This window comes from Cherax quadricarinatus, chromosome 7 (genome assembly GCF_038502225.1).
Source record: "Cherax quadricarinatus isolate ZL_2023a chromosome 7, ASM3850222v1, whole genome shotgun sequence".
NCBI lineage: Eukaryota > Metazoa > Arthropoda > Malacostraca > Decapoda > Parastacidae > Cherax > Cherax quadricarinatus.
Genome location: NC_091298.1, coordinates 2,779,836 through 2,794,480, shown reverse-complemented (window position 1 = coordinate 2,794,480; position 14,645 = coordinate 2,779,836). Strand labels below are relative to the sequence as shown.

The following is a 14,645-nucleotide window of genomic DNA, read 5'->3' as shown; positions in this document are numbered from 1 at the left end:
GGGAGAGTTGGTGAAGTTGTAAAAATTATCATAGTTCCTAACATAGGTTAGGGTTTGTTAGAAAGTTTTAGCTGAGTCTACACGTAAATTGGGGCACTTGAAGCGAGGAGGTCCGGTTAAACAAGTGTGTCGGAGTGTTGAGCATGTTGCAAGTGTATTCCGCGTGCTCTGAAGGTTAGTAACAATATATGAACAACTTAAAACTACGCGAGACATGACTGCGAGGGAGAAGACATCGGTTATTTAATCAACCAAGGAGACCTGGTGAACTTCCAAACATTTCCAACGTGTTGACAGGTTAGGTTAGGTAAGTCAGGAAACAGAACAAGTGTTTTCTGACGCGGGTCATGATGACTCGCAGCTGCAGCTTTTGGTCATCCGACAGAGATCTTCCGCTGGCTTATCCCTCCACCCCTTGAAAAATTAAAGTTATATGATAATATAAATACATGTTGACATAAAATATTATACGAGTAACAGACGACGTTTCGATCCATTCTGAATATAAATAATAGTCCAGGACGAGCCTAAAAGTCGTCTGAAGTTTCATGGTTACAATACCGGTTGTTTGTGAATTGTTCCAAGTATTGTTCCAGCAACGGTAGTCTAGGTAACAGACTAGTGGCCCGGTGGCCTGGTGGCTCAAGCTTCCGCTTCACACACGGAGGGTCCGGGTTCGATTCCCGGCGGGTGGAAACATTTCGACACGTTTCCTAACACCTGTTGTCCTGTTCACCTAGCAGCAAATAGGTACCTGGGTGTTAGTCGACTGGTGTGGGTCGCATCCTGGGGGACAAGATTAAGGACCCCAATGGAAATAAGTTAGACAGTCCTCGATGACGCACTGACTTTCTTGGGTTATCCTGGGTGGCTAACCCTCCGGGGTTAAAAATCCGAACGAAATCTTATCTTATCTTAACACTTACCAGTGACCACGGGAAAGCGACGACGATTAAGAGCTGAGGTGCGACCTTCTCCCAGCAAGAGGTGGAAGCCTCGACACAAGACAATACTCAGCATGACAGCCATCACGGGAGCCACCAGCATCCACAAGCCTCGCTGCCAACAATCATATTCAGTTGAGTAACTAAAGTATTATAAACACTTGTCAATGCACAGTCGTAACCCACGTAGAGACAAACTCGGGACATTAATACATTTGTATATTTCGACCCCTTTCTGGGATCATCTTCTGTTGAAGAGGATCCCAGAAGGTGGTCGAAATATACAGATCAATTAATCTCCCGAGTTTCTGTATCCACGGGGGTTATTATTGAGCATATATGTAAACTGGTCGGTAATAGTATCCCACCTCTCTAGAAATATTGTAATCTAATCACTACAGATAAAATGCCTCGCGCATCTATACATATATATGCATATATAAATATGTATATATATATATATATATATATATATATATATATATATATATATATATATATATATATATATATATATATATATATATATATATATATATATATACAATATATATATATATATATATATATATATATATATATATATATATATATATATATATATATATATATATATGTATGTATGTATAGGGAGGTATCACCTCTATAACTGGAATGGGGACCCTCATCCTCAGAGAAGACAATAAACGTACCTCAGGGAAAACTCAAGGTTCTCCCCGGAGCTGTTTGAATATTTTCTTCTCCTACCACCCCCTATATATTTTATATTCTATGTGAACATTTATTGATAAACAGAATACATGTGCAGAAAAACACAAACATGAATACAATGGTACACTGTATTAAAGATCATGAATTTCCTCCAGCTCCTCCGAAGCCGGACGCGAGCCAAGTATGCAGCAAGTATTTCCCCTCTGGATGGCTATGCTGAGGCGCTGGAACATGAAAGTGGCTGCCCTTGGGTCCCTGGTGGTGTCGATGAGTCTGGAACCCAATTCTTTAAGGAAACGTGTGGCATTTTTTCCCCATGATCCCAAGGTCTCTGATCCCACTGGGACAAATTGATACTGTTGGCTTATGTCCCTGTACTTGTTGATCTTGTACTCCTCCCTGTGGTCAGCAGCTCCTCCCTGTCGCCCCACACTGTGATGGATATAGGTGTCAGCCATTTTGGACACACAGGTATAGTCCCATGCTAAGAGCTTGCCATTCTTCCAAGGATAGATGGTGATCCCGTCGGGGCGGTTTGCTGGGTTGTGGGTATTGTTGGCTGCTAGTGATCGGGGCTCTCTCTCGGCTGGGCATCCAGCTGTAGCAAGGGCTCTCTTTATGATGTCGTTGACCTCATTGTGTCTTGCATGCCAGTCCTTGGTTTTTGAACAGTTAAGATCATGTAGACCGTATTGGTCTGCTTGTGCTTCACCGCAAATACACACATATTCTGTGTGAACTGGGGCAGCAAGGCGCAGAGCCACTGCAATACGGATCTTAGGGTCGAGTCGCGTTCCCATTGCCGATATGGGAACTGTTTGGAGGAAGTCCCCGGAGTGAGGTGCCCTCACAGCCTGGAGACGGGCAGTCTCCCTATCTGACGTTGCAACCCTGAGCATGTTGGCAAGCACCTTTTCAGCGATCGGGCCATCCCAGCTTGACTGTTTGTGAGCCATTGCTGCACTAGGGTTTGGTGCTGGAGCAGCAAGAGTCTCTCATTCAGTGATGGCACTGGCATAGCTAGGGTCCTGTATTTCTGCTGAGTCACTGAGGTTATATTATATATATATATATATATATATATATATATATATATATATATATATATATATATATATATATATATATATATATATATATATATATATATATATATATATATATATATATATATATATATATATATATATATATATATAATGGATAAAAAGGCTTCAAGGAAGAATATTTGGATTTCTTCCTGAAGCCGTTTGAATATTCCACTTCCCCTACCACCCCATCTTTTTATATATATTTTTTTTACCAATAGGAATATTTTATTACATAATATGGTACAGAAGATTTAAGAGATAAATTGTTGATATAAAGGTGGCATATACGGTACATGTTGTTACGTGTGTATCACCGATTATAAGGCGAAAATCTCATCCAGCTCCTCAGAGCTGGGTCGTGTGCCCAAAATACAGCAGACATTACCCCTTTGAACAGCCGCACTGAGCCGCTGGAACAGAAAACTAGCTGCCCTGGGATCCCTAATTACCCTGATGAGTCTTTTTCCCAGCTCCTTAAGGAATTTAGATGTACTCTTTCCCCATGAGCCAAGGGTCTCTGAGCCTATGGGAACAAACATATAATGATGGGCAAGTATATATATATTTATATATATATATATATATATATATATATATATATATATAGAGAGAGAGAGAGAGAGAGAGAGAGAGAACAAATGGATTTGTCAGTTAAAAATAGGAGAGGAGAGTTATTAAATGGAGAGTTAGAGGTATTGGGAAGATGGAAGGAATATTTTGAGGAATTGTTAAATGTTGATGAAGATAGGGAAGCTGTGATTTCGTGTATAGGGCAAGGAGGAACATCTTGTAGGAGTGAGGAAGAGCCAGTTGTGAGTGTGGGGGAAGTTCGTGAGGCAGTAGGTAAAATGAAGGGGGGTAAGGCAGCCGGGATTGATGGGATAAAGATAGAAATGTTAAAAGCAGGTGGGGATATAGTTTTGGAGTGGTTGGTGCAATTATTTAATAAATGTATGGAAGAGGGTAAGGTACCTAGGGATTGGCAGAGAGCATGCATAGTTCCTTTGTATAAAGGCAAAGGGGATAAAAGAGAGTGCAAAAATTATAGGGGGATAAGTCTGTTGAGTGTACCTGGTAAAGTGTATGGTAGAGTTATAATTGAAAGAATTAAGAGTAAGACGGAGAATAGGATAGCAGATGAACAAGGAGGCTTTAGGAAAGGTAGGGGGTGTGTGGACCAGGTGTTTACAGTGAAACATATAAGTGAACAGTATTTAGATAAGGCTAAAGAGGTCTTTGTGGCATTTATGGATTTGGAAAAGGCGTATGACAGGGTGGATAGGGGGGCAATGTGGCAGATGTTGCAAGTGTATGGTGTAGGAGGTAGGTTACTGAAAGCAGTGAAGAGTTTTTACGAGGATAGTGAGGCTCAAGTTAGAGTATGTAGGAAAGAGGGAAATTTTTTCCCAGTAAAAGTAGGCCTTAGACAAGGATGTGTGATGTCACCGTGGTTGTTTAATATATTTATAGATGGGGTTGTAAGAGAAGTAAATGCGAGGGTCTTGGCAAGAGGCGTGGAGTTAAAAGATAAAGAATCACACACAAAGTGGGAGTTGTCACAGTTGCTCTTTGCTGATGACACTGTGCTCTTGGGAGATTCTGAAGAGAAGTTGCAGAGATTGGTGGATGAATTTGGTAGGGTGTGCAAAAGAAGAAAATTAAAGGTGAATACAGGAAAGAGTAAGGTTATGAGGATAACAAAAAGATTAGGTGATGAAAGATTGAATATCAGATTGGAGGGAGAGAGTATGGAGGAGGTGAACGTATTCAGATATTTGGGAGTGGACGTGTCAGCGGATGGGTCTATGAAAGATGAGGTGAATCATAGAATTGATGAGGGAAAAAGAGTGAGTGGTGCACTTAGGAGTCTGTGGAGACAAAGAACTTTGTCCTTGGAGGCAAAGAGGGGAATGTATGAGAGTATAGTTTTACCAACGCTCTTATATGGGTGTGAAGCGTGGGTGATGAATGTTGCAGCGAGGAGAAGGCTGGAGGCAGTGGAGATGTCATGTCTGAGGGCAATGTGTGGTGTGAATATAATGCAGAGAATTCGTAGTTTGGAAGTTAGGAGGAGGTGCGGGATTACCAAAACTGTTGTCCAGAGGGCTGAGGAAGGGTTGTTGAGGTGGTTCGGACATGTAGAGAGAATGGAGCGAAACAGAATGACTTCAAGAGTGTATCAGTCTGTAGTGGAAGGAAGGCGGGGTAGGGGTCGGCCTAGGAAGGGTTGGAGGGAGGGGGTAAAGGAGGTTTTGTGTGCGAGGGGCTTGGACTTCCAGCAGGCATGCGTGAGCGTGTTTGATAGGAGTGAATGGAGACAAATGGTTTTTAATACTTGACGTGCTGTTGGAGTGTGAGCAAAGTAACATTTATGAAGGGATTCAGGGAAACCGGCAGGCCGGACTTGAGTCCTGGAGATGGGAAGTACAGTGCCTGCACTCTGAAGGAGGGGTGTTAATGTTGCAGTTTAAAAACTGTAGTGTAAAGCACCCTTCTGGCAAGACAGTGATGGAGTGAATGATGGTGAAAGTTTTTCTTTTTCGGGCCACCCTGCCTTGGTGGGAATCGGCCTGTGTGATAATAAAAAAAAAAAAAAAAAATATATATATGACGATAATAAGTAATGAGTATTTTTTTACTCTTAAAAAATATTTGTATTACAAAAAGGCTGACCTTATTACTAACATTGTTACTCACCAACATTATTACTAACATTGTTACTCACCAACATTATTACTAACATTGTTACTCACCAACATTATTACTAACATTGTTACTCACCAACATTATTACTAACATTGTTACTCACCAACATTATTACTAACATTGTTACTCACCAACATTATTACTAACATTGTTACTCACCAACATTATTACTAACATTGTTACTCACCAACATTATTACTAACATTGTTACTCACCAACATTATTACTAACATTGTTACTCACCAACATTATTACTAACATTGTTACTCACCAACATTATTACTAACATTGTTACTCACCAACATTATTACTAACATTGTTACTCACCAACATTATTACTAACATTGTTACTCACCAACATTATTACTAACATTGTTACTCACCAACATTATTACTAACATTGTTACTCACCAACATTATTACTAACATTGTTACTCACCAACATTATTACTAACATTGTTACTCACCAACATTATTACTAACATTGTTACGCACCAACATTATTACTAACATTGTTACTCACCAACATTATTACTAACATTGTTACTCACCAACATTATTACTAACATTGTTACTCACCAACATTATTACTAACATTGTTACTCACCAACATTATTACTAACATTGTTACTCACCAACATTATTACTAACATTGTTACTCACCAACATTATTACTAACATTGTTACTCACCAACATTATTACTAACATTGTTACTCACCAACATTATTACTAACATTGTTACTCACCAACATTATTACTAACATTGTTACTCACCAACATTATTACTAACATTGTTACTCACCAACATTATTACTAACATTGTTACTCACCAACATTATTACTAACATTGTTACTCACCAACATTATTACTAACATTGTTACTCACCAACATTATTACTAACATTGTTACTCACCAACATTATTACTAACATTGTTACTCACCAACATTATTACTAACATTGTTACTCACCAACATTATTACTAACATTGTTACTCACCAACATTATTACTAACATTGTTACTCACCAACATTATTACTAACATTGTTACTCACCAACATTATTACTAACATTGTTACTCACCAACATTATTACTAACATTGTTACTCACCAACATTATTACTAACATTGTTACTCACCAACATTATTACTAACATTGTTACTCACCAACATTATTACTAACATTGTTACTCACCAACATTATTACTAACATTGTTACTCACCAACGGACGCAACAAAAGTCACAATAAAGAAACTTTAAACATTTAACAGCTTAAAAAAAAAAAAGTATTTTAATGGTTACTTTATTAGACGGAGGATCAGACGTAATTACTGAAGAAACAAGAGAAGAAGAAAGAGAAGAAGTAAGAGAAGAAGTAAGAGAAGAAGTAAGAGAAGAAGTAAGAGAAGAAGTAAGAGAAGAAGTAAGAGAAGAAGTAAGAGAAGAAGTAAGAGAAGAAGTAAGAGAAGAAGTAAGAGAAGAAGTAAGAGAAGAAGTAAGAGAAGAAGAAAGAGAAGAAGTAAGAGAAGAAGTAAGAGAAGAAGTAAGAGAAGAAGTAAGAGAAGAAGTAAGAGAAGAAGTAAGAGAAGAAGTAAGAGAAGAAGTAAGAGAAGAAGTAAGAGAAGAAGAAAGAGAAGAAGTAAGAGAAGAAGTAAGAGAAGAAGTAAGAGAAGAAGTAAGAGAAGAAGTAAGAGAAGAAGTAAGAGAAGAAGAAAGAGAAGAAGTAAGAGAAGAAGTAAGAGAAGAAGACAGGATCAAACACGCTGGTGAAGAAACTGAAATAATTAAAATGGGTTTGAGAAACATCAGAAGAAACAAGAGTAAAGAAATAAAGACAATATTAGTGAGAGGAAGATAAAACACACTTTACTGGGAAATAAAAATTGAAATTTTATATTTAGAGATAAACAGAAATAATGTTCTGAGGAGACGAAGATTCTGAAAAATGTTATTAATGATGTTGAAGATGTGACACCTGAGTGTGACACCTGAGTGTGACACCTGAGTGTGACACCTGAGTGTGACACCTGAGTGTGACACCTGAGTGTGACACCTGAGTGTGACACCTGAGTGTGACACCTGAGTGTGACACCTGAGTGTGACACCTGAGTGTGACACCTGAGTGTGACACCTGAGTGTGACACCTGAGTGTGACACCTGAGTGTGACACCTGAGTGTGACACCTGAGTGTGACACCTGAGTGTGACACCTGAGTGTGATACCTGAGTGTGACACCTGAGTGTGACACCTGAGTGTGATACCTGAGTGTGACACCTGAGTGTGACACCTGAGTGTGACACCTCAGTGTGACACCTCAGTGTGACACCTGAGTGTGACACCTGAGTGTGACACCTGAGTGTGACACCTCAGTGTGACACCTGAGTGTGACACCTGAGTGTGACACCTCAGTGTGACACCTGAGTGTGACACCTGAGTGTGACACCTCAGTGTGACACCTCAGTGTGACACCTCAGTGTGACACCTCAGTGTGACACCTGAGTGTGACACCTCAGTGTAACACCTCAGTGTGACACCTCAGTGTGACACCTCAGTGTGACACCTCAGTGTGACACCTCAGTGTGACACCTGAGTGTGACACCTCAGTGTGACACCTCAGTGTGACACCTCAGTGTGACACCTCAGTGTGACACCTGAGTGTGACACCTGAGTGTGACACTTCAGTGTGACACCTGAGTGTGACACCTGAGTGTGACACCTCAGTGTGACACCTCAGTGTGACACCTCAGTGTGACACCTCAGTGTGACACCTCAGTGTGAGACCTCAGTGTGACACCTCAGTGTGACACCTCAGTGTGACACCTCAGTGTGACACCTCAGTGTGACACCTCAGTGTGACACCTCAGTGTGACACCTCAGTGTGACACCTCAGTGTGAGACCTCAGTGTGACACCTCAGTGTGACACCTCAGTGTGACACCTCAGTGTGACACCTCAGTGTGACACCTCAGTGTGACACCTCAGTGTGACACCTCAGTGTGACACCTCAGTGTGAGACCTCAGTGTGACACCTCAGTGTGACACCTCAGTGTGACACCTCAGTGTGACACCTCAGTGTGAGACCTCAGTGTGACACCTCAGTGTGACACCTCAGTGTGACACCTCAGTGTGACACCTCAGTGTGACACCTCAGTGTGACACCTCAGTGTGACACCTCAGTGTGACACCTCAGTGTGACACATCAGTGTGACACCTCAGTGTGACACCTCAGTGTGACACCTCAGTGTGACACCTCAGTGTGACACCTCAGTGTGACACCTCAGTGTGACACCTCAGTGTGACACCTCAGTGTGACACCTCAGTGTGACACCTCAGTGTGACACCTCAGTGTGACACCTCAGTATGACACCTCAGTGTGACACCTCAGTGTGACACCTCAGTGTGACACCTCAGTGTGACACCTCAGTGTGACACCTCAGTGTGACACCTCAGTGTGACACCTCAGTGTGAGTGACACCTCAGCCAGTGTGAGTGACACCTCAGCCAGTGTGAGTGACACCTCAGCCAGTGTGAGTGACACCTCAGTCAGTGTGAGTGACACCTCAGTCAGTGTGAGTGACACCTCAGTCAGTGTGAGTGATACCTCAGTCAGTGTGAGTGATACCTCAGTCAGTGTGAGTGATACCTCAGCCAGTGTGAGTGATACCTCAGTCAGTGTGAGTGATACCTCAGTCAGTGTGAGTGATACCTCAGTCAGTGTGAGTGACACCTCAGTCAGTGTGAGTGACACCTCAGTCAGTGTGAGTGACACCTCAGTCAGTGTGAGTGACACCTCAGTCAGTGTGAGTGACACCTCAGTCAGTGTGAGTGATACCTCAGTCAGTGTGAGTGACACCTCAGTCAGTGTGAGTGATACCTCAGTCAGTGTGTGTGAGTGACACCTCCGTCAGTGTGAGTGATACCTCAGTCAGTGTGAGTGACACCTCAGTCAGTGTGAGTGACACCTCAGTCAGTGTGAGTGACACCTCAGTCAGTGTGAGTGATACCTCAGTCAGTGTGAGTGACACCTCAGTCAGTGTGAGTGATACCTCAGTCAGTGTGAGTGATACCTCAGTCAGTGTGAGTGATACCTCAGTCAGTGTGAGTGACACCTCAGTCAGTGTGAGTGACACCTCAGTCAGTGTGAGTGACACCTCACCTCAGTCAGTGTGAGTGATACCTCAGTCAGTGTGAGTGACACCTCAGTCAGTGTGAGTGACACCTCAGTGTGAGTGATACAGTGTGAGTGATACCTCAGCCAGTGTGAGTGATACCTCAGTCAGTGTGAGTGATACCTCAGCCAGTGTGAGTGACACCTCAGTCAGTGTGAGTGACACCTCAGTCAGTGTGAGTGACACCTCAGTCAGTGTGAGTGACACCTCAGTCAGTGTGAGTGACACCTCAGTCAGTGTGAGTGACACCTCAGTCAGTGTGAGTGACACCTCAGTCAGTGTGAGTGACACCTCAGTCAGTGTGAGTGATACCTCAGTCAGTGTGAGTGACACCTCAGTCAGTGTGAGTGATACCTCAGTCAGTGTGAGTGACACCTCAGTCAGTGTGAGTGATACCTCAGTCAGTGTGAGTGATACCTCAGTCAGTGTGAGTGATACCTCAGTCAGTGTGAGTGACACCTCAGTCAGTGTGAGTGACACCTCAGTCAGTGTGAGTGACACCTCAGTCAGTGTGAGTGATACCTCAGTCAGTGTGAGTGATACCTCAGTCAGTGTGAGTGACACCTCAGTCAGTGTGAGTGACACCTCAGTCAGTGTGAGTGATACCTCAGTCAGTGTGAGTGATACCTCAGTCAGTGTGAGTGACACCTCAGTCAGTGTGAGTGATACCTCAGTCAGTGTGAGTGATACCTCAGTCAGTGTGAGTGACACCTCAGTCAGTGTGAGTGACACCTCAGTCAGTGTGAGTGACACCTCAGTCAGTGTGAGTGATACCTCAGTCAGTGTGAGTGACACCTCAGCCAGTGTGAGTGACACCTCAGTCAGTGTGAGTGACACCTCAGTCAGGATGGTAATGCTGTGCAGTCATGTATTAAATTAGTTTTTAAGGTTTATCCAAGTTAGAGATTTGACAATATCATGACAGTAACCAGAGTGTGAAGACCACTGCGAGCCTTGTTGGAGTCTTACCAGAGTCTTGCCAGAGCTTTGCCAGAGTCTTGCCAGAGCCTTGCCAGAGCCTTGCCAGAGTCTTGCCAGAGTCTTGCCAGAGCCATACCAGAGCCTTACCAGAGTCTTACCAGATTCTTGCCAGAGCTTTGCCAGAGTCTTACCAGAGTCTTACCAGAGCTTTGCCAGAGTCTTGCCAGAGCTTTGCCAGAGCCTTGCCAGAGTCTTGCCAGAGTCTTGCCAGAGCCATACCAGAGCCTTACCAGAGTCTTACCAGAGTCTTGCCAGAGCTTTGCCAGAGTCTTACCAGAGTCTTGCCAGAGCTTTGCCAGAGTCTTGCCAGAGCTTTGCCAGAGTCTTGCCAGAGCTTTGCCAGAGCCTTGCCAGAGTCTTGCCAGAGTCTTGCCAGAGCCATACCAGAGCCTTACCAGAGTCTTGCCAGAGCCGTGCCAGAGCCTTGCCAGAGCCTTGCAAGGGAAAGACTGCACTGACTGGTGAAGTCCGTATATTGTTGACAAGGCTAAGGTGTCGATCCTCCTGATTCCTTCACATTAAGTAACCTTGCTGTTTATGGCATCTATGGCCAATGACAGGCTGGATTCTCTCCTCCCATAGTCCACTCTACACTTCTTTGACTACTCTCAATATAGCAAAGGTCTACTTACCTGTGTGGGACTGCCTATGATGTAGGTGAGACAGAAGGGTACTCCCACGAGAAGGGTGTGCAGCATCCAGGTGTAGGCCAGGTGTACCCCAGCCAATGACCACAGTGCCTGGCTCCGCAACACCTGACCCCAACACACACTCTGCAACACAACACTACTCACTAGCAACATTATCCAAGGCTGGTTAAAGGGGTTTAAAGCCTAGCCACTACACGAGGGTCATGAAGAACACATGTAACCTGTTCACTAATAGTTAAGAACACTTTAATATCTAAAATAGTAAACACAATATATACAGACCGAGAGATTTACATCTATGTATGTAAAACACGTCTGATTATATTGGTAAATTATGGTAGCTAATATCTGGCCACATTAGCGGGTTATACCTACTTATAGGTCACGACTGTTTCTGGCTACTCTGGCTTTGAGTACCAAAATACAACGTCTGGATAAAATACCAATTAGAGAAAGGCAGTATACATCATCTTTGACACTTTTCCCCTAGTACGTCTGCCTGAGTGAAACACTGACCAAGTATGATGTCCTTCCCCCCCTCCCCCCCTCCCCCCCGCGCCTCGAGTAGCAGATATCTCGGAGATACCAGAGAGATAATGGAGAGAAAACATGTTAAACACTCACCGATTTTTTTTATAAAGAGCTAATTAAATTAAGGTTTTAAAAAAGAACACATTTGTGATAAAAAAAAATTCTTAACTGCAGGTCTTGTGTGAGTTATTGTGAGGATGGTGTTGAGACCCTCGTCTTCCTGAGGAATGGGAGGTATTGAGGTGTTATTGAATGATGAATATCCCTTGACCATCATCAAGGTCGTCTACAAGAGTTGTATACAAGTGCTACATTAACCTGGTGCTGAAAATGATAATTAATACTGACAGGTTAAAGAGGAAGATAATTAGCAACAGTTAGACATGTTTATTGTTGACAAACATCTCGCCTACACGGCAGGTTTCTCTTCTTCAGTCAAATACAGAGAAGACTAAATTGGAGGTAGTAGCCGCAGTAGCGAGGTAAAGATGATATAATCAGTCCAGACTACATAAATGAACTATTTTCCAGCCTGAGGACTGACCACCTCAAAAACTATTAGACCAAGATTGATGGACTGGTTAAATCTTTACCTCGCCACGACGACTGCTGTCTCCAATTTAGTATTCTTTGTATTTGACTGAAGAAATCTACCGTGTAGGTGAAACGTTTCAATGAACAAAGATGAGCAACTGTGGCATATGCGTCTCACTCTTCAGACCAAGCAATCTCTCTCAAAGTCTATCAAAGCACAACAGAGTCAAAGAAGAAACTTCTCCTTAAAAAAATCTCAAAAACATTGACACACTGTTAGTCTGCTACTCAGAATACATCAACAGATGAAGATGGTAACGGTACAAAGTGACGAGGAATGTGAACTTAGGTGTTTCAAATGTTGAGAGGGATTCCCAGCGCCATGCCATATTTCGCAGTGATGGAAGTTGATAGATCCAGAGGGTGAAGAGGACGTACCTCGCGAGGTGCACGGTGGTGAAGGCGAGGCAGCGTGAGGCAGAGGAGGGCGAGAGGAAGAGCCAGACTGCCCACCAGGTAGCTGCAAATATACCATTGTGGCAGTGACCCGAGTCCGCCACCCAGTGCAGTTCCCAGGTACGGCCCTGCCAGGATAGTCACGTGAAAAACGTTCAGGTTTTATTTCCTATTTCCACTCTGGTATTTTTACATTACTTTACCATATACAAAAATATTTATCAATGAACGAATTTGTTGAAAAAATAATTTACACTTTAGTATCAGTAAATCATCAATTACCTTTGGAAATATAAAAATCAGTAGTGACAAAATATACCATAAGCCTTCATCTCCTCGCAGGTATTATAACAGTACATCTCTTAATATTGCAGATGATCTCCACAAGGCACAAGTTTCCCTCGCGTGCACAACATTACAGTAAAGGAGTCGACTTCAGAATACATATATAGGAGGGGATTAACAGTGCCTATCTGGTTGAAAGGGGCCCTAGGGGACTAAACTACGTTATTTTTATTTGGGGGACTGTTGAAGATGATAGGAAACTGATGAAGATTATAGGGGACTGATGAACATTAAACGGGTGTCTTCGTCATTATTCCTTCTCCGGGCGCTGCACCGCAGAGTGTGGCGGTCAGTGGGGCGGGTGTGTCCACAGCTTTTCTCACTTCCCAAGTCACACATCACTTCACATTATCGTCACAGAAGTCTTCTAAAAATAATCATTCGTTTAAGCCTCTTAATGATCTATTATCTCGGGAGAAGCTGGAGACACTTACCTGTAAACACGACGAGAGCAGCCCAAGGTCTGGTCTTGCGTGGCAGCTCTTCCAACACCCTGGCTACCGTCGGGTACATCACTCCCTGCACCACATGAAGCATTAATCTTAAGATTCTTTATTCCAGCATGATACAATGTTTGTACAGAGGTGAGTGACATTTAAGTGTGCATACAGAAAGCCCCTTAATATACAGAGCATTTCGGACAAAGAGGAGATAAGCTAGCGGGGTGACACTTGTCATCGGGCACAGTTTTATACAGAATAGGCTTAGTGAAGTGGTAATCTGGTTGCAAGACGGGGCTATGAGACTTGCCTTGAGGCAGCATTATTTTGCTTTGTGGGGGTTGATGGAAATTTTTTGAGGGGATTTCGTACAGCTAATCTTACAGATGCCTTAATTTGACTTAACTAATACATTATGGAACACAGCAGAATTATTGAACATTAGAAAGCATTTTACTTGTGTGAAAGTTGAACATGCGTCACTACGAATATTTTCTATACATAAATTGTTTAGGCAGATGCGCCTGTTCGACACTAGAGGGAAGCATGTAGAGGGGAAAGGGTCATACTAGGTATACGTAACACTAGAGATGAGATGAAGGAGGTGAAGCTGTATCAGTATGGAGGTACACTGACCTGACCAACTCCCAGGACGAGTCTTGAGGCTAGTAGCAACCACGGTCCACCCAGGGAGGCAGCGTGGGTCAGTAGACCCACCACTCCAGCCACACCCACAGAGGCAGCCAGCACTACAACAGCATCAATTCTGTACACAAGTACAAACAGGTGTTCTGTATCTCACGTACAGTCCTCTCTCTAATTCCTGCCAATGTTTGAAATTTAAAACAAAGACGAAACTAAAACTCCTACAGTAAGGTTACTTTAACTGCCAGTACTCCAGGTAAACATGGAAAGTGAAGTGTCTTATAGGAACAACGTGCAATTAAGAACTACTACATTTAATTTCTTACTGCTTTTATATAGACAGCTTTTATAAAGTTCCTCCATATAGCTCAATTTTTCGCAAATGTGATTGAAAGCCTGCATCCAAAACTGACAAGCGGGAGGAAAGACCCTCTTAGTACGT

General features: G+C 42.8%; 2 protein-coding genes across 5 annotated transcripts in view; one reads left to right on the top strand and one right to left on the bottom strand.

Moving 5' to 3' along the window:
- The window catches only part of LOC128687012 (mucosa-associated lymphoid tissue lymphoma translocation protein 1), a 574,887-nt gene that overhangs the window by 276,212 nt on the left and 284,030 nt on the right, over positions 1-14,645 (top strand). The window lies entirely within an intron of this gene.
- LOC128686806 (uncharacterized) overlaps positions 1-14,645 on the bottom strand; it is a 67,335-nt gene that overhangs the window by 18,275 nt on the left and 34,415 nt on the right. For all 4 annotated transcript variants that reach the window (XM_053773907.2, XM_053773904.2, XM_053773906.2 and 1 more), the window contains exons 6-10: positions 14,195-14,324; positions 13,553-13,637; positions 12,756-12,901; positions 11,235-11,375; positions 927-1,059 (exon numbers count right to left, since the gene is read on the bottom strand). In XM_053773907.2, coding sequence (XP_053629882.2) covers positions 927-1,059; positions 11,235-11,375; positions 12,756-12,901; positions 13,553-13,637; positions 14,195-14,324 — 635 coding nt within the window. The remainder of the gene's footprint in view (positions 1-926; positions 1,060-11,234; positions 11,376-12,755; positions 12,902-13,552; positions 13,638-14,194; positions 14,325-14,645) is intronic.